General features: G+C 33.8%; 1 protein-coding gene across 4 annotated transcripts in view; it reads right to left on the bottom strand.

The window, feature by feature from the left end:
• Positions 1-26625, bottom strand: part of LOC118192354 (protein O-mannosyl-transferase TMTC3-like) — a 495624-nt gene that overhangs the window by 72326 nt on the left and 396673 nt on the right. For all 4 annotated transcript variants that reach the window (XM_085815135.1, XM_085815132.1, XM_085815133.1 and 1 more), the window contains 2 exons: positions 16648-16731; positions 5932-6069 (listed from right to left, as the gene is read on the bottom strand). In XM_085815135.1, the coding sequence (XP_085671261.1) occupies positions 5932-6069; positions 16648-16731 (222 nt within the window). The remainder of the gene's footprint in view (positions 1-5931; positions 6070-16647; positions 16732-26625) is intronic.

The following is a 26625-nucleotide window of genomic DNA, read 5'->3' on the forward strand; positions in this document are numbered from 1 at the left end:
ATGTTGCTTGCGGGATATGCGCACATCCTCAGGACATCCCGGAATATCCCACGAACCTCCTAAACACATCCTCCTGAGTGCGTAATGTCCCATCCCGGGATATCCTCAGGACATCCTAACTAAGTCCCATCGATAGCGTGCGGGATGTTATTAGGATATGAACTCCTACTTACTACATCCTCAGGACATCCCGGGATATCCCACTAACCTCCTAAACACATCCATTATATCCTAAAAACATCCTATCTATGTCCCACTGACAGGGTATGGGATGTTATTAGGATTTAAAGTCCTACTTACTACATCCTCAGGACATCCCGTAATTTCCCAGTTTCCTCCTAAACTCATCCTCCCGAGTGCTTGATGTCACATCCCAGTATATCCTTAGGACATCCTATCTAGGTCCCACCAACAGCGTATGGGATGTTGTCAGGATTTGAAATACTAGTTACAATATCCCTTTAACCTCTTAAATACATACTCTCAACTGCTTAATGTTACATCCCAGTATATCCCCAGAAATCTTCTTTATATTCCAGTGAAAGTGTGTGAAGGTGTTGTGATAACCTGAAACTTGCTTATTTTCCACAGACAGTCTCAGGTCCTCCATCTGTGGTTACTATGGATAAATAAGAAATGTTAAGAATATTTACACAATTTATTTTTCTAATTTGAATTTCAATTTATTTAATAATTTGTAAATATATCTAAAACTGAGCAAAAGACTTGAAATGAATTATTAATACAAAATATTATAAGAGAAAATTTTGCTTTAAAATATTAAAAATCTTTCGATCACTTTTAACCATTCAATAGCCCGAAACTGAATTCTTCGATATATTCATAATTAAACTATTCTACAAATTCAGTTCTGACTTCAGTTAATTTGTATTTAAAATTCAATAATAAAATTACGCATTTAATAACTTTTAAGTAGTGGACCACATGTGTGTAAAATTTGAAATTCTGAACTTAAGTCGGTTACGTTGATTGAATCATTATTCATGGCTACAATATGATTAAACAGTTTATGAGTTCGTCTTGCTATTTGCTGTAATGAAGCGGAAGATTTTCTAATCAATTTTTTTTTATAGAAGATATATAGCTTTCAAATTTAAATGCACTGTAATTATCTAATGGCCCAAGCATTTTTACATCTTCGCAAATGTGCAGTGGGCCGTGAACATTATGAGAAATATACTGTTTTTCATAATAAAGCCCAAAATTTACTACGAAGAGTTTTAATAGAGACTGTGCGTATTCATCAATTGCCGTCTGATTCTGTATTTTGCATAAGTGTCTAATCGAAATATGAAGTAGAAAAAAATGATCATATAGCTTTTTGTTAAATTTAAAAAAAAAAGTAATAAGTGGGCTAGTGTACAGTAAAAATTGACAGTATTCTGTAGCTTTCCAGTGTTTCAGTTCTTTTAGAGTTGGTTCCTTGGTTTTCGTGCAAATTTAATTGGTACATAAGGCTTTAAAAACTGGTCATTTTTAAAAAAAAATTAGTTCAACATTTTTATGTGGTAATCGTGCTTGTAAGGTGCCTCCGCCTATCCTAATATTAATCATTTTTTGTACTACTCCTAAGCACACAAGGAGCATAAAGTCTAACGGAATATTTATTAGTCCTATATTTGGAATATTCCTTAAAATGGGATAATCGTTTTGGTAATTGTCATCAGTCAGTTCTTCTTGAGACATAAGAGTTCATATTCCGAATCACAGTTTGAAATGGAACTTAAAGAATATTTGCTAGCGCGAAAATTCGGCACAGGCTTTTTTCATAATTAAATGCTACTTCATCTTCTCACGAATTCGATAATATACGTTGATTTATTCTGCTGTAAATACGTCTTTTAGATATCTGAGATAATTTTTTTTAGTTCTGATCATTTTTGTAGAATTAAGGAAAAATTTTGAAACTTACTTTTCACACTCTCTCAATGTAACGCTTGCAAGCGTCAGCAAGTCAGTTCGTAACTGAAAGAGAATTTGGAACGACGGCTATTAACGTTTAGCAGAATAGCTGAATTCTGGAAATCAGAAAGTAAGTACGTGTACTTTCCACTTTGTGGGGTTCTTCAAGGATATCACTATTACGGAGCAATTAAAACCGTTGGGGGTATTCTGTGTCCTTTGTTGTGAAGAAATGTTTCCCTTGTAGGGGATACAAAGAAGGGTAGGTCTGAGACATAAATCTGCCACGTTAACAAAAGAGAAATCTTCTTGGGGCATCGGCTACAGAAAAAGTGCTCAGAGGTGTTACATTCTGAGCGGAGCTCGGTTTCTCAAAAGCAAAGAAAATTTGAGAAGCAGTTTTACGAACAATGATAGTGATGGAAACAAACGTTTAATATTTTCAACTTCAATTGTTATTTATAGTATAAAATAAAGTATAAAAACTGCTGAGTTTAAAGAACGCGTTTAATTTAAAAATTAAATCATTTTAATTTAAAGTCTGAACATCTATTTGAGCCGTTATCTAATTTTGATTTTTCATAACAACATTTAACTTTGTGTTATATACCATGAAGAAAAGTGTTTACTGCATTTTCTGCATGTTACAAATAAATTAATAAAGCAGTAATTATTGTTAAATTATGAGGAGTTCATGTAGCATTGCCGGCATAACGTATAAGACTGCAGAGCGCTGGATATATTTTTTTCGCGCTTTGTTTAGCAAAGACCGAATATTTGTATGGTTAAAGAGGTAGCAAAGTGAGGTTTGAGGAGAGTAAGAACTTAATGTTAGTTCTTCCCATCCTTAAACCTCATTTTCCTATTTCAGAGAGGTAAAAAATAAGTTACTTCTTACTTCAGTCGCTTTGAAAGACTAATTCTCATTATTAAAGAACTTACCAGAAAATGAACGAAGAAACAGCAATGAAATTTTTAGCCCAATAAAATTATTCTTCTGTTTATAAATTCAAATTAAAGCAAGTTAAACCTCGTACAGACTAGTTTTTAACTGCGTCTGTAAACTAAAATTTCGTTTGTTTAAAAAAAAAAAAATTATTGTTACTTATTACTGCATAGCACTAAACATCATTCATTACTAATATAATAGTGTAACAGATCAAAAAGTATTTTTTTCTTTTGCAGTTTCAAAATATAGTTCTTTCTATGCTAAGAACTATTGATGAATTTAATAGAATACTTTTATATCTTGATATTTCTGATTAGTGCCTCAGAGACAGGTAAGTGATTAGTGACTGATTGCCGTACAGTAGGGCTCAAGTTCGAATGCCAGATAAGGCATGGATGTACATCATGCCCATCTGTTCATAGGATAAATGTCTTCCTGAAAGATTTTCTGAGTTAACCTGTAACGTAAATAATATTTGTGTTCAAAGATATTAGAAAAGTATCTAAAATAATGTTTACAAAATATATTATGTAGCAATTAGAATTTAATCGTAAACACACTTTCAATATGAAACTCAAAACGGTTGAAAACTCGTGCATATAATTTGTAAGAAAGTACTCTGATCACTAGACACTGTGAAACAAAAACAAAAATTTGAAAATATTATTACTTAATACTTACAGCCAACATAAACAAGACAAAAACCAGTGTAATCATAACAAATAAATTTTCATATACAGAATAGGTAATCCATAGAGTAAGATTTCAATTCTTATAACATGACTTGCGTGTGGTACAAGGTTACTTTACTTTAATATTTTCAGATATGAGCTTCCATAAAAAGTAAGTACTGAAGATATCTGAGAAACAACATCCTCAGGAGATCTTCTTATATCCCGGGATATTACGACTTGAACAGGACATCCTTAAGATGTTGATTTACGAAGTGCTCAGGATATCTGAAAATCAACATCCTGAGGAGATCTTCATATATACCGGGACTTTGAGATTTGAATAGGATATCCTCAGGATGTTGACTTAAGAAGTCCTCAGGATATTTTAGAATCAACATCCTCAGGATATCCTAACTGCTTCCCGGGACATTGCGACTTAAATAGGATATCCTGAGGATGTCTTGTGTTATGGGGGATTGATTTCCATTCCTCTTCCACTACTTTCCACAGTCCATCCATTGTGATATGTTGGTGCTTACAAAGAATTCTTTTCGAAGAACAAAGGCACAAGGATACTTAGGCGAAACACAAGGGGATTTTTCAGGAATATGCTGAAAAGTTACATACGCAATACCTGTATCAGACTTTATTTTTTCAAGGAATAAAGTGGAACTTTTTGAAGTATGACTTACTGTTTTGTGTGGATTAAGTTTCACTCTTTGAAAGGCATTAGGATAAGAAAAATGGACTTCTTTCTGCAAACACTGGACATAAAAATTTCTCTTGATAGTATGTTGAGTTAAGTTTAACATTCCCCCCTCTTCTTATTTTTAATTTCCCATTATAACAGAATCCTGTGACAATCATAAACCAAATAGTGAAACTTTCTCTGCATTGACAGAACCAGGTTTCTAAAATTTTTTTGTCTTCATTTTCGATAAGAAATAAACCTATTATTGCTGTAGTCATTTAGGCAAGCCCATGCTTTATCAAGAGTAACAATGCATTCTATTTATTTCCTACTGCAGGGTCTACAAATATTTTTGCAATGAGGCACATGCCTCGGTAAAAATTGGTCAACATTATGTTTTGTAGCTTTTTTAAGATATACATCTTGATTTATTAGCCCAAAGGGCTTTAGCTCAGAAGGGCTATTAATTCAGTTTTGTCATTTTGCGTTGATTCACTTTTTAAACTGTTGCCACCAAATAGTACAGCCCTGTATTATATTTAAAGTAATTAAATAATGAGGGATTTACATAAATGTATATCTGTTTCTAGCACTGTGATAAAACAACGGTACCTATGGTAATCAATTTTTGAATAACGAAACTCTCCAACGAATATGGGTATCTGGAAGCCCTAATTCGGAATCTGGAATTTGTTTTATTATCTATTTCACATTTTTGTCAGACATTAAAGAATACTTTATTAACAAACGAAGCGATTTCGAAGCAAGTATTTTCAACACTGTACGAAAAAAAAAAAAAAAAAAAAAAAAAAAAAAAAAAAAAAAAACACTTTTATTTCCAGCGCGCGAGACTTTGTATCGGAAATTCTAAAGATATGCTCATTTTAAAATTATTTTGGGATATTGCTGTTAAATTGAATTTTATGCTAAGTGCGAAGAACATGATATTTAATAAATATAGGTAACACACAAATTGTTAAAAAACGTAATAATTGTAATAAAAAATCTAAAAGATTTCAGATTTTCTTTAAAATTTGATTTATTATCGTTACAGATGTATTTAAAAACTCTGCAATTGATTTCTGCTTCAGTAAAGTTCAATGATTTAACTTTAGAAAAAAGAGAAATAGTAAATACTTTTCAGGGTATTTGTTTAGAGTCTTCTTCCCGCATAGAAGTAACTACTGACGGATTTCCTTGTTCCAATTAATAATGTTGCGTCAGCGTATTTTGCACTTAGAAATTATAATGCTTTGAATTTTACAATATTTTTGAATTACGAAATAGGATTATTTATTTCCGGAAAGCGCAAAAGCATACCCTTCAGTCCACAGCTTGTTTACATGCAAAATTTTGGAAGAAGAATAAATTTAAAAGCAGCAGACGATATTTCTCATCTCAAATAATAAGCTGAAATTTAAAATTTTAAGCTGAATGTTGCCAGAAATGTTTTTTCCAAGACATTTGATTTTTGTCAATTTTTTATCGAAAGCATTCTAGAGATGTGTAAACACCCTCTTCAGTTAGAAATAAAATGAAATAAAACTTAATAATTCTAACGATTTCAGTACTTCAGTTAAGGTAATCAAAAACCAAACAAAACAAAATTCTGGAAAATACTTTTAAGCAATGGGAGCAACAGAATTTTTTCCATATATCTGAAAATATTCAGTTAATTAGCAAATTGTGCTTACTTCATTGCCATCTGATAATGCTGAAGAGCTTCTTCATATCTGTTGAGGGATTCAAGTACTTGACCCATGTTGTTATACAGCTTTCCATTTTGCTGGTTAACTGCTAGAGCTGAACGATACAGGGTGTACTCAGACTGCCTAAATAACAAAAAGATTTTTAGAACAAATTATAAATAGCGCTTTAAAACTAAGAAGAAGAAAGAAAATTTGAAATGATTCCAGTTTTTAAGTCTCACCAGAGGATATATTAACGTTTCTTTTTACTCTCACGTGGTTCAACGTAAGTTATCAATCTGGCTCTCAGATTCTCTCTTGCTAATACAGCTTTTTTTTTTTTTTTGTCCTTTTAGCTTTATTATTAGGCATCTCTTTCTTCTCACTTACGCCAAATGAAATTCAACAGTCAAACCACAAAATGTTTAAAAACAGCATGTCTTTAGAATTCCCGATACAGGGTTAGGAGTTGCCGTACATTTATTTTATATTCGCTATATTATTTCTTTAAAAACTAGCCATTCGAGCGGCCAACTGCTTAAGAGATTCGATGAATAATATGAATGAGAACCCATCACAATGCTTATTTGACAAAAATTGTGAACCCAAAAGCGATGTGTTATGCAGAGCTTTATCACGTGTTGTAGGACGTGCCTAAGGAAAGGGATGTTTCAGTGGAGGACTTTTCTGAGGGAAAATAATTTATATACATGAGGTATCCCCTTTTACATGGAAAAAAACCATGATAGCACTCATATTTTTACCCACTGCAAGCATCTGAACCTGTGTTGTATTACCGGTGGTCAGCGATAGTACCCATTCGGTTACTTGCGGGTTAATTAAAGACTATAAATAGCCCTTTCATTATTCAGAATTCATTTTAATGTTCATGGATAGAAATTCAAATTACACAGTTTCACCAGGGAAAATAATACTCAAATCACTTTGATGCTGGGTATTTCTTGTTGCGATATTTTTTGGCGAAGCGAAAAAGTAACTCAAACCGCTAGTAAGATTTATTTTCCTTCACATGCTATGTCTTTTAAATTTAAATCTTTCCTGCACTTCTGCTTTTTGTAAAATTCGCTATATATGTAAATTATGACCGTGTAAATAAAGAGCGAGAATCTAAGCCAAATTTGTCGCCTTTTGTGGTCTAACACTGAAATTACCTATTCAGAATTTTGTAGAATGTAAGCGGTGGTTTTCTCGTGCAGTAAATGGGTAGCATAAGAGACCATCTTTTGGCATTTAGGGAAAATTTCAGGATCAACCAATATCGGTATTTTCTGGTGTGATACTACTTGTAGAATGCCATAACCATGCTTTTGGTGTATTTTGTGTTATCAAAATGCGGTATCAGTTGTGGAACGGCTGGTAAGTTATTTTTTCAACGTTGCCGGCTTCGTACATTTTGGTATTTTGTTGACGTGACTATTATTACAAATTCGTAGATCTTGTTCTCTACGAGGAGGGATGGTAATTCCTTTCTATTGAAAGATTTTGAAACTTCTGTAGCGAGAGGATTGATAGCACTGCGAAAATGTAAAACACGTGAACGAAACATTGAAGACATCAGCACATATACCAGAAAAAGACGTTTAGTTCCATACGAGATTTGCCAGCAAGAACAGAGCATATGCGTATGGGATACAGGCAATATGTGGTGTATGTAATAAAAAAATCGAACCCCTTTGCACAAAATGGTAGTACACAATTTGCAACTTTGGACTCTGCCTGAATAATAAGAACTATTTTCTACTGTTTCTGTAATCAAAAATAAATCAAGACATACAATCCTTGTGATACTGTTGTTCAGTTTGTTAGCTTATTTAAATTGATATTTCATTTTTGTAACTGATTAGCTTTTAATTTTAAGTGGTTCCTAATTTAAACTGGTATTAATCTGTTTTGAATTTATTTATTGGTTTTAAGTTTTTTAAGGATTTTTTATATGAGTTGTAATTATTCTTTTTACACGAATTTCGTGATTTGTAATGATTAATCATTTTTTAACTTTCAAGAACAAAAGCTCATTATGTTTAATTTCTTTTATGCGAACTTAATTCTTATTAAGTTTTGTTTTGATTTATGCTTTTGAATAAACTGATGTTTGATTTGTTTGATAAAAGGGGTTAGTGCCTTTCTTGTTTACTAATTTTAAATTTTTATGTTACAGTTAATGATTTTTAAACTCAGTTGTTCTGCTAATTTTAATTTGCTTTAAATTTTCCTCTCTTTCATGTAAAATTAACGAATTAGTTTTTGGATCAACTGGTATTTCAACAACTTGTAAGTATGATAAAAGAAAATTCATGTAATAATAAAGAATAAGAAAGCCTTTGAATAAGAAAATGTAAAAATATAAAATATTCCAAAAAGGACTGTCAATGAATTCCTGAATTTGTCTCAAATGTTCTTATCATCCTTCGTGTTGTTTGGCTTAGTGAATCGAAGGGAAGAACTTCGTTTCAGGGTGACATTGCCGATGTAACAGAATGTGGAACATCTTGCTCCTATTAGACAAATGGGTCCTGGTAGCGTGGCTAAAATACGTATGCGTTTGCTTTGCGAACTTTAAAGGAAAGGGGCCGAAAGGGTCCCTACTTATGACCGTGGAAAAAGGGGATTAACAGTGAAGCTAGTTGTTGGAATTTAGTTTACAGTCGGAAACTTCGAGACAAGGAGGCCAACGTGATGTGGAGAGTTTTCTTCGGTTGCTTGTTCGGAGATCTTGGTGTTGCGGAGGGTGAAAAAGATGTGCTTTCTATGAAATTTGGTAGATCAACTTTGCTTTGATTCAGAGGACTTTTTAATGTCTTTCATTATCTGTGACCAAATGATTCTTCAGGCATTGGCTATATTCTCAGGAATAACAAGAAACAGCATCAGGATTTTAATAATTTAAACCATTTAATGCTCCTCGCAAAGATAAGCGCAGGAGGAACATGCTTGTAGTTTAATTTAGTACATATACTGCGCAAAAATCAAGAATAAACCTGTAATGCCATAATTTATTATTTTAAAATTTTATTCAGTGACACATATTTGATCCCTTCTATAATCAAAAATAATTTCCTTCCGTGCGATAAATAACTATGATTATAAATCCAAAGGCCCTAAAGGCATATTTTTGCCTAGTTAAAATTAAGTGCAATAAAACTCGGCAGATTGCTGTTTAATTTATTGAATTTCTTAAATGAAAACAAATAAGCCTCAAAGCCAAATGCGCATTTGAATAAAATAGAAAATTTCAAAATAATTTGGGACCTAGGAGGATTTCTTTCATTTTAGGTTATTGTGAGACACATTATTGAATAAGTTAACTAAGTGACTAAATCTGGAATGCAATTTAAGTATAGGGAAGTTAAGATAGTTTAATACTATCGTAATCAAATTTAAGTGAAATGTTTGTTAAAGCTATTTAATAGCTATTTCTCAATGCTCAAATATCATGTACTAGCCGCTACGCGGCCAGCCTTCATCTGGCTTTTAATGTACCGGAAAAATGCCTAAAGGGAACACCAAACATTAAATTTAAAAACTGCACAGAATTCTACTCTGCAGAAAAACTTTATCAATAAATAAATAAATAAATAAATAAAATAAAAAATATTCAATAAAAATTTATTACATATTAAAAAAATTACAATGATATAAGCAATATCCCTTAATACAAATATTAATTGTCCTAATAAGTAAATTAACCGCCTTCCCGTTGCCTTCTCTTGACAAACGTCCAGTATCCAAGAGAAACATTAAATTTAAAAACTGCGCAGAATTATCGCTCTCCTTTTTCCCAGTGGCAACAGTGCTGATATAGCAACAATGGCTGCGTACCATTGTTGCTAATATAATGAGAGAGAATTATCGATTTGATGCGGAGGGGGAAGGGACAGTTCTATATCTCCCGTTCAACTGGGACGATTGACGAAATTCAAATTGCGGTTTTCATGTCTCGAAAGCACGACTTAGGATAGATAGCGTTGTAGCGAATTTACTGAAACCTTTAAATAGCGCACCTGATCATTTACACTTGAGAAAAGCGTAGTAGAACCTTTAAAGCAGAATTTAAGAGCACTGTTTATAATTTTTTCTAATGATTCGAAAACGGTGGAAGGATAGGCTAAAGTAGTAAAATGTAGTGGCGGTACTAAAGTTTTTCAGTATTTGTTTAGGTGGTACGTGCTAGTCAAAAGTTTGAGAACCGCTGGAAACCTTTATAACAGAATTTAAATGCTCTCTCTATCAGCATTTAGAGAATGTTTCGAAAACGTGATTTCGAAAAAAGTACCTTCGTCCACCTAAATGAAACAGTCTTACAGTATTATGAGCCACTGGATAAATCAATGTGCTTTGGGCCTTAAGAAAGCCACTTACAGAAAGGAAATGTATTAGCATGGGACCCTATGATCATAGGATCTTCGGGAAAGTGCCCAGAAAGCCCGTGCATTGAGGCGGCCCTACTGCTGAATACCGGTAGTTCAACCTGGATTTGAATCTAAGAGAACGGCTGTCTTCAGGGTTGGTTTTTCCCATGTGTAACTCGAGTACCTGCTTGTGTCTTTTAGAAAGTTCTCCGAGAAAGCGTCCCTTTCCTAAGGCAGTGTTTTTCCATACCCAAATAGCCAAATCACGTGCTACCTCTGTAGAACTATAGTACTTTTTATTTCTAATGGCAGATTGTGAACAATTACAAATGTAACCCAGTCCATTAATCTATATAAGGTCGGATGTGGTGGTCTCTTTATTATGGAGGCACCTAATAGGTGGGCCACCATCGCCTTTCCTATAAAGGGACGGACAGTTACAACCATGCCTTCTCCGGGATTCGAACCCAGGCCCTTCGGTATCGCAGTCAGCTTCCCTGACCACTATACCAACTGGGCGGCAGAACTATAGTATTAGCATTGTTACTTTTGGAAAGGAAAGTACGATACAGTAAAATAAGGCACTTATTTATATCACTATCACCAGCTGGAGATTTTGCAAAATTGAGTAACGTTGCCAACCTCCTGGTTCGGAGATGTATTTTTTTAGTAAAGTAATTCATCTCATTATGTTTATTATTTTTGTTTTGGAGGCCCGTTCTTGATAGATATTTTTACATGCTATGGCGTTTTCTTTGCGTGGAGATACTAATTATTCTATTTAAGTTTGGCAGCACACTGCCTTGGAACAGTCAAATTACAAAATAAAAACTCTCTGACATTTTTCCAAATACCAACAATATGGCGGGATGGAGATAAAAATATTTCATTTTGAACAGTGCTGTCACATCTCACTTTCATACCGCTGAGTTTATTAAACAAAAATTCGTAAAAATTTACGAAATGTGAAATAAATCAAGAACATATTCGAGCTTCGAGTTGCCTATGTTCGAGTGAACTACATGTATTAAAAATTCGCTGGCTCTAGGTTTCGCCGTATTCCCACAATGTCAGGAACATACTTCTACATACATACAAATTCTTCATAATTTAGTTTTTTTAACCAATACATGGTCATAATATTTGGATAACAGCAATTTGAAAATTGATTCGGTCGCAAGCGGTACGGACAGAATGTGAGTTTCGAGACTAATGGCACCTCTGGTGTTAATAAAAGATAATTTTTAAAAATCAAACTAAACTTTGGCAAAATTCGGTTTATTACTTCCTGTTCAAATCATCATTTCCTATTTGACATAGCAGCAAATTGAATCAAATTCAATATTTCCTAAATACTCATTTGGAAACGAAACCTTTATCCCTAAGTTCTGTATTTTTCTTAGAATTCCATCAATGACTGGATACCGTCGGGAAATCCTATTAGAATAATTTAACGTCTCCGGTTTAAATATAATCCCCCATGCCAAACGGTAATCTTAAGATGAAATGCTGTTGCATGCAAGATAGCAATTACAGAGGAGAACACACGTAAATTTTCCGCATTGCGTGACATTTCAAGAAGAACAATCCAGATGAATGAGACGAACTTCGTAACTTTTAACAGCGGATTTTATCCATCTCTTTTCGTTGATTACCTAGTGATTATTTCCATGCACGTAACAGATGAAGCGGGATTTAGACAATCCGTTTTTGAATATTTTGGCTGAATGATAATGTAAAAGTTTATGGACTGCTACATAAATTGTTACCGGCATTGTATCATATATTGATATGGGCAACGTCGTCATTTTATAAAATACCAAGACATCTTATAGAATGCTCGACATTTTTCGGGAAAGTATGAAATAAGACAATTCGCCTTCTATATAATACCTAGGCACTCTATAAAACGTCGATGGTTATTTAGACAAAGTATAAAAAAAGGCCATGATAAGGCTATTATTTATAAGACGTGAATTCCTCAAAATTACGAATGTTGTTTTGAAGAAATAATGAAAGCGAGCCATTAAAAAACTTTAATTCAAATGTGTAAAGAAAAACGAAAGTCCCACAAAACAAAATTTATACTTTTCTTGCTATAGAAATATAAAAAAATGTATGAAATTGTGGAATGAATGTATTAAATGTATGGATTATGTATGAATATGTTAACTGCATAAAATGGATAATGTATAAATATGTTGACTGTATGGAATGTATGAAAATATTCTCCGAAATGAATCGGAGACATATTTCATATTTTGCCGGTTTGCCATTTAGAACTATACAGAATCCCTAAGAAATGTATAAAGTGTTAATCGTTCATACACTGCCTTCCAGTTTTCGGCATTATATAAAATACCTAGGTATTCCATAGAATGTTGCTTTCATACATTGCCAGTAACACAAGGCAACCACCAGATTTGTTTTTGAAAATTTTAACTGAATGACAACGTAAAAGTTTACGAAAAAAACTAATTTGAAACATAGCTTACTCTGTGAATGTATAAAAGTATTACAGGCGAGCGAATAATAATTTAAATCATATCATGATAGAAAATGCAGCTTTTTACAACAATAAGTTATAAGTTTTCATTTAGTTTCAATGATCAATTATTTTATGTTATGTGCAAATTAATGTAATGGCATATTGTTTTTCTGTCCTCGTTTCTCATTTTTCTTGCCAGAATGTAAATTTCTAGTTCGCGTGTATTCAAATGAGGTAGAAAGGAGCTAGTATTTAAAGGAAAGTTTTTGGGGGTCGAGTCAGAGTGTGTTATTCATATAGAAGGCCACGTTGATAATTGATTCCGTTGAGAGCTGTATTCTGCAACGTTGCGCTATTCTTTATATTAGGCTTGTCAAGCCAACCTAAGGTCTTTGCCTCTGTAGCCGTTGGGATAACGTACTTTTACTTAGTAAAGACAAATACATTATTTTTTGATTTAAACCGTAAATAGGCTATTCTGTAAGCATGAATGGTACTTACAGAATGCTTACGAAGTTTTGTTAAATTTGAGTTAAACAAAAGGGTCCTTCACACCCTTTCACAGTCTCTGTGATACTTTACAAGACATAGGGATAAGTCACTTAAAATCTCAGAAATTGCACATTTGATGCTACCTAAGAGCACGGGACATCATAAAATTAAGACATGAAATAAAAGCAATTGTATTCAGCACAATATACGTTCTTTAGAAAAAATGAAAACTTACATTTGTATTTAGTTAACATTAAAACCATATACAGAAAGTGTGGTGTTTGCGCATTTTTAAACGATTTCGATAAAAGATTTTTAAGAAAGCAAATGTTTTGGAATTTCTAGAAGAAATACAATTTCTTTATCCCAATGACTTTCAAAGAGTGAAATTTCCTCAAAGCAAAGGAAGAAGCCATCAAGGTCATACTTAGAAAAAGCACTGCTGTATTCCTAATAAAACGAAGTTTGACGGAAGTGTTGCATATATACCTTTTCAACATATCCCTGACATTTGACCTACGGACTGTTGTGGCCTTTCGTCTCCTGAAGAGAGATCTTTCTAAGTGCAAACCCACCACGATGGATAGACTCTGGAGAGTACTGAAAGAGGAATGGAAATTAATTAGACAAGAGGGCTGCAGCACACCTCGTATATTACTTACATTACCCTGGGAATTTTAAGAAAAGCTTTCCATCATAGAAATCACAATAAGTCCAGACAAAAGAGCTCAGATCGAACATTTGTGAAAATGCTCTTTATGTTTTAAATGCTAATTAAGCGGCCTCAAAATGTTTATAAAAGTATGTAAACGTCCTCTATAATTCGGCAAATAATATTTTAATAATTATACTAACAAACTTGTGAAAAAGAAATATAATTTTTAGAAAATCATATTAAGATAATTGCAACCTCAAATTTTTCCCGCGATATCGATTTGCTTGAATTTAATTTGTATTTTTCGAATAACGTTCCTCTTATCTTCGATGCAGAAATTTTACGTTTAAAACTTAAATACATTTATATAAAACTTCAACTTATACAAAATTTCAACCTTTTACGGCTAACTTCTACGGCTTCTACGGCTAAAATCTGATGGCATTCCACTAAAGTTTGATAATGTTTGTAATATTGTAAAAACATTTCTAAGAGGTATTTCATCACGAACTATGGATGCTCATCGTTCCATCTGGATCTTTTCTTAGATTTATTAATTTTCATATGCAGATGCTTAATATTATTTTGATGCTTTGCTAGTAAGCTCAACTATAAATATACTCTTCAACAAATCTTTCCTTGTTCCAAAAATTCGTAATTCAGGGTATTTATCTTTTGATGAGCACGAACAAATGTTATCAGATCTGCATCTTGAAAAACGTTTTGAGTAAGTGTAAACAAATCAGGTCATTTTTTAGGTTTCCTGCGGCGTTTCTAATGGTAATGAAAATAAAGTAAAATTAGACAGCACATCATCAAAATTTTCATCTTTTTTAAGACATTTTTTCGTATTAAACCTAAGTAACTTATAGGAAGTGTATCTGCTTGCTGCGTAATTAATTCCATGCGAACTGAAATTCTTCACTTGAACTTCATAGGCTTCCTCCGATATTTTAAATCAGAATATTAATCGTAGACACGCATGAAACGCAAAAAAATTATTATACGCAAGAAATACAAAAAATATATATTACTAATTAGGCTTCGAACTCGGACCATTTGATTGTTAGCCGAAAGTGCTTCCAGTTATACTACGAATGCACAATGTAAGAAGGGATAATATATCTTACAATATTTATATAGCTGTTTAATCGTCTTGAATGCCTGTGGAAATATAGGGAAACAACAACATTACAGTAAATTTGCCAGCCAAACATTTGCTTTAGACACGTAAAAGTATAAGCCTTTGATTCTAAAATACTATTTTATTACTCAGTGCTTTTTTTTTTTTTGTTTGTTTCATGGATATAATGATTTAAAATTGCATGTTTATTATCTTATTTTAGGAAAACAATATTTCTGTTCGTACTTTTTTGTAATGGAATTTATATATGTACTTGTATCTATATTTTGGATAATAGATGCTGGAAATTAACTTCAATTTTGAAAAATTTCAGTTTGTGACAAGATAATTTTTCAGAAAACATCTTCCCTCGCAAAATTAATTTCTTCTTCCCTAACTGCCCTCCCTCCGCTCAGTATCCAAATATTTCTTCTCAAATTCCTCCAATGATTTTATTTACTCCAGGGTGAGGCAAAATAAACCCATATGTGAGGGATAATATTTTCTTATCCCTCCTTAAAAGCTAAACACTTGAATAAATGCATTTCTATTATTCATTCAACTAAGTAACAAGTATTAGGAATTTTCGTGGAATTATGGCAATAAGAATCAGCGCAATATTCATAATTTAGAAGGATTGCTTTCTAGATTTAACTCAAACCTTTTTCAGTACAAATGACGAAACATAAGTCTCTACCAAAGCGATAACAATCAAAGAAAACCAAGAAACTGGCGCTATCTGTTGATAAAAAATGAAAACAACTGTGAAATAATTTTCTTAAAAGATGGGGGTAAACACGGATTGGAAATGGGATCATTAACTAGAGCCAAAATAATTTTATGAATGCCAAACGCCTTTATAAATCTAATTTGTCAACTGAATTTGTTTTTGAATAGTTTTGACTGCAGAAGATGTGATATTTGGACCATCAGTGCTGGGCAACAGACAATTTATGTGTTCCTTTTTTCCTAACACACGCCTCCTCCTTCGCGCAAAATTTTATGGCTCTTAGTTTAATTAATGTAAATTAAATCACACTAGTAAGTAATCTCGTATATACCCAAAGATTTCATACCAGGAATGGGGGCTTTATGTATAAAACTGCGAAAAATTATTGACAGAAGAGAAAACGAACCGAAAGTTGAATTCTTGTAAAATACCTGCAATTTTGTAGCTAATAGATGGAAATAAAGGAATGACAACATAATTCTTATAATTTCCTAAAACGTGAGGGTGCATTTTGATGTGCTGAAATGAGAATATTGTAACTGTTTGGTAAATAATGTTAGATGAGAAGCCTCTGTCAATAGCAATTGTTTTCAGTAGTTTAGTTCTTGGTCGAAAGCCGATTTAGTGGAACAAACTTGAAGTACACGAACCCGAAGTAATAAAATAAAACTAACTTCTGCATTCAGTTGAATGACACGATTTGAAATGGTGTGTAAGGTAAAGAGATGAAGTTTTATGATATACAGCAGAAATATGAAATTAACGAAGAGTATATAGAACGTGAAATGGTGTGATGTTCGTATCTACGACAAAGAGACAAAGTTATTCATTTAGTAATTTGAAAGTCAAAATTAATGTACTCACCAGTCTCCATTTCGTTTAACAGTTTTCCAAATGTGAATTGTCAGAAGAAAAACAATGCCAAATATTGCGAAATATCTGTAAATTCTGAAAAAAAAAAGTAAAAAATGAATTACGAAACTGCTTTTAAGAATTATGTGCATCAGAATTAAATAAATATAAAACAAGAACTTTATTTATTTTTCTTTAATTTAATTCTTTTAATGCAGTCTTTGTATTACCAATTACAGTCTGAGGAAATTTTCATTTTGAGGTTCGTAATATTTTCGTTGCTTTCAACAGAAGATTCCCGTTTACGGCTGCTCTTTTCATAGAAATAAAGTTGTATTGTTCAGTCAGGGCTTAATATGATGACGTACTAGGTTACAGCTCCTACTGAATATTTTCCTTTGGAATATGGTTTTCGTATAACCATTGCTCAAATTTTTCTCAAAGGTATTAACAATTTCTTCGGCTTCAAGATTTACGATTTGTTTACCAGGAAAAGATAATAATTTGAAACCTCTTTTTAGTTTGACGCCAAGGCAGAGCGTTCATAAGGACTTTAGCGTATTACTTCATGGTATCTAGTGTTCTGGCTGAATTGAACAAAGGGCCAGAGCATTTGACCATTTATTTGTACCGTTCATCCATGTAGTTAACATATTCCATATTCCATGAGGCTTTCCATGAGCTATCTTGGCATTTTCCACACAGCGCATAGTTCGGATACGACTTCGTCACTGAATTCTCTGACATTACCTGAACGTAATATAGCTGGGAAACCAAATGTTAAAAATGCTTGAAGATACTTGATTTGAAGGTAATACGCTACTGCTTCAATTGTCTTTATTTTCAAAAGATGTAGCTGGACAAACTTCGTCAACTGATCCTCCATTTGCTTGTCAAGAATTTGCTAATTATTGTACTAATGAAAATTTTCGTTTATCCTTAATTATAATAAGATTACCAAGAGCTAACAGACAAGTAGAACGCTTAAATTCCATTATTATTTCAGGCATTTATAAAATGGCCGTAGGTGATGCTACGAAATGGTAAAAGCATGTGAATGATGTCTAACAAATTATTAATTTTACTTTTCAGAGGAGCATAAATTCGACACCCTTCGATTTTTTTGTTTGGTACGAAGATGACGACGAATAAAGACAGGAAGATCAGAGAAGTGATAGAAGCTTAAATCCAGAATGACTTCATTGAATCTAGAGATAATCTACGTAAAGAGGCGGAAAAGCAGATTCAGAATATCCAAGACGAAAATCGAAAGACAATCGAAGTCGAAAATTCCCTTGTAAATAGAAAATGTGATATGGTAACTATCAAATGCACTTAACAGGGTCCAGTTATAAGGCTAAAATCCAAGTTTTTAGGTACGTACAAAATCATTAGAGTGAAACTTAATAATGCATACGACATGGGGAAGGTTGGATTTTCCGAAGAACCTTTGAAGAATAGTACCCCTGCAGAGCCCCCAGACGAAAAAGTGGTTAGACACCCTAACTGCCGTACAACAAATTTTTACTAATTTGACTAAAAGTTTATTGGTGTGCACTGTATTGTTTTAAAAGATATGAACTATTTTAAGAAGAATACAAAAGACGATTAAGGAGAAAATGCATTAAGAAGACTTCAGTGTGTAAGAAGACACATTTAAAAAGACTTATCCAGTGATGTTTATGAAACGTATGTATGAAGACAAATTCAGCAGGATGTATCCAGATAACGTTCAAGAAGAGATTCCCCGACCATGTCGTTCATTTTTCCCTCAGTGAAACATAAAATTATCATCTTAATCTCTTCTTTTATTTATTTTATAGATTTCCAGATGATGATGACCTTTTTTGCAGCCCGTGAGAACACATGTCGTCAAGATGGAGAAGCAAATGTAAGATATTTCGGTTTGATAAAGTTTGTAATTATGTAGAAAAATTACTAGGAGCTATATTCATCACGAACTATAGATGCTCATCGATCAATCTGGATCTTTTCTCAGATTTATTAATTTTCAGCAGCAGATGCTTAATACTTTGATACTTTGGAATTACGCTCAAATATAAATATAATCTTCAACAAGTCTTTTCATGCTGCAAAAATTCGTAATTCAGGGTATTTATCTTTTGATGAGCACGAATAAATGTTATCAGAAAAATTACAGCGTAAACAAATCAGGTCATTTTTTAGGTTTTCTGCGGCGTCTCTAATGGTAATGAAAATAATGTATAATTAGACAGCACGTCATCAAAATTTCCATCTTTTTTTTTAAAAGATGTTTTCGTAATAAATCTAAGTGGTTTACAGGAAGTGTATCTGCTTTCTGCACAATTAATTCCATGCCAACTGAAATCCTTCACTTGAACTTCTTAGCCTCCCTCCGATATTAGACACATGAAACAAAAAAAAAAATTATTATACTCAAGAAATATAAAAAAATACATATTAATAATGCCAGGCATCGAACTCCGGACCATTTGATTGTTAGCCGAAAGTGCTTCCAGTTATACCACGAATGCACAATGTAAGAAGGGATAAAATATCTTAAATATTTTTATAGCTGTTTAACCGTCTTGAATGCCTGTGGAAATATAGGGAAACAACAACATTACAGTAAATTTGCAGCCAACATTTGCTTTAGACACGTAAAAGTATAAGCCATTGATTGTAAAATATTATTTTATAACTCAGTTTTATTTGTTTCATGGATATAATGGTTTAAATTTGCATGTTTATTATGTTATTTTAGGAAAACAATATTTCTATTCGTAGTCTTTTGTAATGGAATTTATATATGTACTTGTATCTATATTTTGGATAATAGATGCTGGAAATTAACTTTTCAATTTTGAAATTTTGAAATTTGAAAAATTTCAGTTTGTGACAAGATAATTTTTCAGAAAACAGCTTCCCTGGCTAAATTAATTTCTTCCTCCCTATCTCCTCTCCCTCCGCTCAGTATCCAAATATTTCTTCTCAAATTCCTCCAATGATTTCATTTACTTCAGGGTGAGGCAAAATAAACCATATGTGCGTCAATATTTTTTCTATGGTAGTCAAGAAAATTAGTGCCCTTCACCCTTAAAACAACTAAGACGACAGTGCGAAATTAAAGAACTTTCTTTCCCGTATCTATATTACTTTAACCCTTAAATGAAACCTTCAACGACAGTTCCGTTATTTCGTTCAATTTTCATCGTAAGAAATAATAAAAAAATCTAAAGCATTTTGTCTTTCAGTTTAAGTGTAGTTAACTTCTTTATCTGACATGGAAAAAACGTGTGCCACTTCTTAACCACTTTTCATTTTCATCCGATTTGATGCCGAGTGACGTTTTTCGTTCCAAAAATTCAATGTTCACATTAAGGGGGACTATGACGACGTAAACAACTAAAATCCCAGTCATAGGGAAGTTGAATAACGTCCCAAACAATAACCTTTCTCACAGTTTCATATGGTTGTATGCAGCTTCGATGTTAGTTCAGTACACCACATTTTTTATACGTATTCATCATCAGTTCTTTGATCAATGGTGAATACAATATGTGCTTCATAAATAAGGTAGTCGAAATTAAAGATATCGAAGGGATTATGTTTTCTTATCGCTCCTCAAAAGCTAAAAACCTGAATAAAAATAATTCTCTTATTTATTCAACTACTTAATAAGTATGGAGGGCAAGAAATGTGGGATATCACCTTTCACTACAGAGAGATGGCGCTGTACGATGTTTGACAGAACGGCTTTTTAAAAACAAAAAGCAGAGAAGGGCCCCATGACAAAATAATACGTAGAAAGATGTGTACGACGTTATAAAGATGAAAGAACTTCTTTTTATACTTCTTTATTATGGAAAATTTCCTGTAAATACATATGTTTCTATCGCCGATTTTCAAAGTGTGTAAAAATCGTTGATAATCTCCATTAAATATTGCCGTTAAAATTCCAGTTGGACTAATGTTTGGTGGTGTATTTAATTATGGCAAAGCACACGAGGGCTATCTGCCTAAAGGGAGGGATGCCTTTGTGGAGGATTTTCCAAGGGAAACTGGCTCGTATACACGTTACACATGGGGAAAACCACGAAAACGCCCATGCAGCCAGCCCGTTCGCGGGATTCGAACCTCGGACCGAATACCAGTGTTTAGCGACTTTACCGCTCGACCGCTGGTGGGCCTTTTGGACTAATGTTTGGACTTTCTGACCTTTTGAAAGCTCCAGCCATTTGATGAAGTATATTCTCAGACATCAAAGTGACATACGTACTCCATATATATATATATATATATATGCAGGGTGTTTCAGCAAATCGGTTACAAATTTTCTGGAGAGATAGAGTACACCTAGATGATGGAAAAACGTATACCAATGCACGGTCGAAAATGTTTTCCTGGCGCTGTAGTGACGACGCAAAACGCAAAACACAAGAAAAGAAGGACACGAACAGGGTTTATGTTTTTTTACGCTTAGTGCAGAGGAAATCAAGAAATAAGAATAAGAACAGACGATTGCCATCAAAGAAGGTGTTGAAAATTACGTTCGAAACGTATCCTCGATTTATCGGATAGCAGGGAAGATCTGGTGCATTGGTCAGGAGGCTAGGCCAGACCTCACTAGCGTTGACTACTTCCCTTCGGGGTACGTCAAGATATTGGTGTAACAGATCTGCGGAAATAGTTGCACTGCTGGAGAAATCTGGGACACGCCTGGTATTTTACGGAATATCAAATCGTTCATGAGCTGGGGATATGAGGCCTGCATCACGGTTCGGGGGCGTAATTTCGAACACCTCTTTGATGATAATGGTTGTCTGATTTTGTTCTTATTTTTTTATTTTAGATCTACTTATCATAATTAACATGTTTTCTCACCTTATCCTCTGTCCTTCCTTTCTTGTCCTTTGTGTTGAAATATCGAAATTCATCAAGAAAAATATTAAAAAAAATTGTAAATGCAACTCAATTGACAACTTTAAGAGCTTACATTCTTTGCACTGCATTTCTTCAGTTTGCATTTTCTCAATAAATCCTTTTACTCAATTTCTAATATTTACATAGACGTGAGATAAATTAGTGAATATTTTTAGTGCGTTTTTATTTTTATACACTTAATAGAAATAAGAACCGATTTTACAAACTACTGAAATGAAAAACTGGAAAATGTAATTTAAATCATGTTTTTTTCAAAGTTGATACTTATAGATATGCTTTTTATTTTCCTCAGAAACTAATTCATTAATTGAAAAATCGATCCTAAAAATTATGAAAAACATTCTAATAAATACAATAAACACTGGGGTAAAGGCATTAAAATTGCAGAAGAAAGATATTTAATTGTTCAGTTTTTCTTCCAAAAATTTCAAAAGCAGCATATTTTTAAATACCCGATAAAGTGCTGCGACACATTTTTAAATACTTTTTACTTCCTTGTACGAAGATAAGGACGTATTGTAATCACGAAATATTTCGGGTATCGTATTTCAACGAAAATATCCATTTTGACTGTTCTCAATTCCATTTGAACGATGTTTTTGGCTTGCATCTGTACGTACGGACAGAATAAAGGACTACTTTTCCCCAAACGGATTGTGAAATGGATTTTACATGGATTCAAAAGAGAATTTTTGTGACGTTTGTAGGTTACATACGTATGCATGTATCTCGCATAACTCAAAAATAACTAGACTCAGAACATTGAAATTTCATATGTGGGACTGCTATAACATGCAGATGTGCATCTCGCCTTTTGCTTGCAATCGGCCGCACCAAAAGTACATAAATATATGTACATATATAATCACTCTGTTACACAGCTCGGTGAGCTAAGTTATTTTATTCTGATATGTTGGTAAATTGTGCATTTTTTTACATAAAATTATTATTAATTTAATTATATTGATCTTATGTTCCGGTTAAGGTTTTATGCCTTAAGTCAATATGCATGCAAGAGTGGTAGAATTATAAAAAATTTAAAAGTTATTTAAGTTTCACTAAGACTGACGACGCCGCCATTTGTTTACATTTGACACAACTCAGTGAGTTAACTCAGTTTCTGCACCAACTTCAGAATTTTTTTTTTATTTTTTTATTTTTTTTTTTTCCGGAGTTGGGCTAATGGTTTTGTGCACTGAAAAATATACCTTTCTGTCTAATTTTAATTAATTTAGACTAATTTGAATCGCAAAAATTTTTAACGGTTTTTAACTATGTTTGGTGTTTTAGAGTTTTCTGTATTTTACAGTTTTTTAATGAAGATATTTTGAGTTTTTGTGTGTTTTTTCGTTGCCACTAAGTTAAAACTGGTTTGACTAAATGAGGAAACATATCTGTAATGAAATTCGGGGAAATAAGTTTAAATGAAATACAGCAAAAAATGTGCATAGTTTAATAGGTCGTACAAGGAAGTCATGTGGTGTCCACATCGGACTTTTTATAAATAATGCATGACCATAATATTTGATGTCAACATCCATTTATTTGTACTGTCATGCAAATTTTTTTATCATTGCTTGATAGTGCATGGCGATAACATTTGTTGACAACATTCCTTTTCGTATACTCCCCTTGAACACCGAAACATCGATGATTCCGCGAGCTTCTCGTTGAATGAGTTATAACCGCGGTAATATTTGTCGTGTGTCTACAAGGTTAGTAACATCGTAAAGGTCTCAACAAGCTACAAATTTTGATGCTTGATTTGTGTTCCTACGTCTTATAATTCCGGAGTTATTGAAATTTTTAATTTCTCATCCATTGTCTACACATGAGCCTATGTTTTTGAGTGAAGAACCGGAAGAAGAAAATGAAGTGCTGCTTTATGCTCCGTCGTTGTTAAGTGATTACTCGCGACCAAATTGCCTTCTGTTCTCAACACAGATATCTGGAGAAAGCTGGCGCATTCCGCTTTCTAACGGTGCAAGAATTGTGTTTGTGGTGTGTGTTTAAGCAGAGTTATAATTATTTTAATTAGAGTCCATAAAGTGTCATTTTTGCGGATTTCTTCTAGGATATCTCGGCTTCTATTTGGAATATCATCATCATTTATCCTCGGCAAAGTAGGTCTTCTTGTACTCTTTATTTCGGTACCCTTGCTTTAAATTTATGTTTATTAGTTCATCTGCTATGCACACTTTTGTGTTATTTTTATAATCCGTAACTCGTATTCCCCCCTACTAACTTCTTCCAAGTCGAATTTTTCGACGCAGGGGTTGCAAGGTTGTTGTTTTCTCAAGAAGCCCCTCAGGGTTAGCATATTAACAACGACCTTTCCCCTCCACCTACAAAGCGCATGCGCGCTTGGCACAGAACCTGTTGACACCCGTGACATTAGAACTTTTTACCGCGCGGCTTTGTTTATGTTTCGAACTTCAACTTTGTCATTTATTCGCCTATTCATGTTTATGTTAAAATCTTTTTATACTTTATAGATGTAAATTTATTGATTAATGATAATGAAATTTACTGATTGTATTATAAATTACTGACTATTGATATAAATTTAATAATTTTGTGTTTGCACTTTCTAACCTTTTTTTTTTTTTTTCCCCCTCTCTCTCTTTCTCCTACTAAAATGTCTGTATTTTGTGGTTTAAGTTACGGGTAGTATAAGTTCTCAGTCCAACATTAATTTTATTTCCTCTATGACTTTCTAGTTAAGCTGTCTTCAAGCCTTTTCCCCTCTTCTTTCCCCCTTTAACTGACTTCCCCTTCATTTTATTTCTCTGATAACTTCGCTTCTATGTAACTTAGCGGCCTCAAACTCTTCTTTTCATCCCCTTGTTATCCTGTTATTCCCTTTTAATTTCTAAGTTTTCTCCTTAACTACATTAGATAGCGCCCTCTTTTCATTTTCCCCTCTTGATACTTTACCTTCTTTTTTTTTTTTTTTCTTTTGCTGACCCCCTCTTTCTTTCCACCCCAACCCTCCGCACACCTTTTTTTATATTTTAATTAATCCTTTTTTTCGAGCAATTTTTGCAACTATTTTAAGAATTTTTTTTTTTTTTTTTTTTTTTTTTACAGTTTCCTCTAGTGGAAACACCTGCACATTCTTCCTGTTGTAAACCCGCAACCTCTTTAAGGTCCAGGCTCTCCTATTACTACTCTTTCTGCACCTGCGATTCTCCTTCTGTTCACGTTTCAGCTATTCCTTACATTCTCCCCCATTTTTCATCACTCTTCTCTTCTCTTTGCTATCTTTGACTTATTAACATTCTTCGGGCCTCTGGCATACCACTACAACCTCTCGGTTTACGTGTTTATCACTTAAATATATGTGTATACTTACAAAATATCATGTGTACTGCTATTTATTGTGCTTACTGAAACTTTTGTGCATTAATAATTAATTACTTCCATCACACATTTGCTGTGTTGTGTACTGTAACTCTCACTACGTGCTCAGTTTCAAGTTCTGCGCAAGTGATAATTTGTGTGCACTTTACATTGTAATTCTTCCTGCGGGCTCAATTTTAAGCACTGCTCAAGTGAACTACAGTTATGCAGTGGCTTTGTGATTTAGTGTATTCAGTGAATTAGAGACTCAGTGCCTTAATATAGAGATCTCAACAGCTTCCTAATATAAGACTTCAACAGCAGTGCTTTAATACAGAGATTACAGATAGTTCCTTGTTATAGTGCCACAATTTAGTGCTCAGTATAGTGCCTCTAATTGCCATAATATAGAGATTTCTACAGCATTCAGTGAGATAGTCTACACAGTGAAATTAGAGACTTAGTGCATAATTTTAAAGATTCCAATAGTAATTAGTGACTCTGTTGAATAGCAGAATAATTTATATATTTTTTATTTATCATTAGTGATTTCATACAATAGACTCAATGCAGTATGTCTGAAATGCGTACCTCCACACACTGCAGTGATCCAGATTTGCCAAATCACTTAGTTTCAACTGACTTCTCATATAGAGGAAAAATAAAAGCGGTCTTTGACGAGAGCGTACAAATAGCCAATACAGTTCGAGGTAATAAAAATATATTACCACGCCTCATAGCCACTCTAGAGATCTTTCGGGACATCGCATTACGTGGAACAGAGGTAGTCAACAAAGACGTGAACACTTCTGTAATCCCGCGCTGTACCACTGGCACTAACACCCCTTACCCTGAGGTGGTTACTTCAAGTACAAACACGGACGCCCTGCCAGTAACAGCAACTACGCAGGCTCCCAGGAACACAGGGGAAAGGCATAGCCACTTGAAGTCAGCGACAACACCATCAGCGATTGTGCCCCAGAAACCAACCTTTGCGGCAGTGCTTAAACAGTTCAGTAAACCCAGTCTGATCATCAACCCTTTAGGGAGTATCCATCCACGTGATCTAAGAACACAGTTACAAGAAAAGGTTCCACTTAGTGAGATCCCAGTTGTCGTCAACGCTATCAAACCGGCTCCAAAAGGCGGACTAGAAGTTTTTTGTAATACAAACGAGGAGGTACTCAAGTTACAGGAGCACATCAAAAAAGCTGAGGTCCAGGCAGAGGTTCGTCTCAGGCAAAAGAGGCAGCCGAGAATAGCCATCCATAATGTTCCAGAACATGTTAAACCAGAACAGCTCATCGCAGAGCTCAGCGCAACAGCAGGTCTATCATCAAGAGTATACAAACCCCTGTTCCGACTTAAAGAGCGCCGAGCAAACAGAGTCAAATGGGTTCTCGAGTGTACCACGGAGAGCTTTGGAATCGCCATCAACATCAGACGTCTGTTCACAGCATGGCAGGCTCATACTATCACGGAGTTCTTGGGAATCCGTAGATGTTATAGATGCCAGCAATTCGGGCACTCCCAGGATCTCTGCCGCAGCAAGAAACAGTTCTGTGCCTTCTGCGCTGGGTCGCACAACACCAAAATCTGTCAAGCAGAGTCACCAGCCTGTATCAACTGCGGGGACTGTAACTACCTCAACGGCACCTCCTACTACTTTGAACATCCGGCATACCACCCGGAATGCCTGATGTACCAGAGAGCCGTCTACAA

Source organism: Stegodyphus dumicola, chromosome 4 (genome assembly GCF_044657685.1).
Source record: "Stegodyphus dumicola isolate Sdum_Otavi_A_Nest chromosome 4, ASM4465768v1".
Lineage (NCBI taxonomy): Eukaryota > Metazoa > Arthropoda > Arachnida > Araneae > Eresidae > Stegodyphus > Stegodyphus dumicola.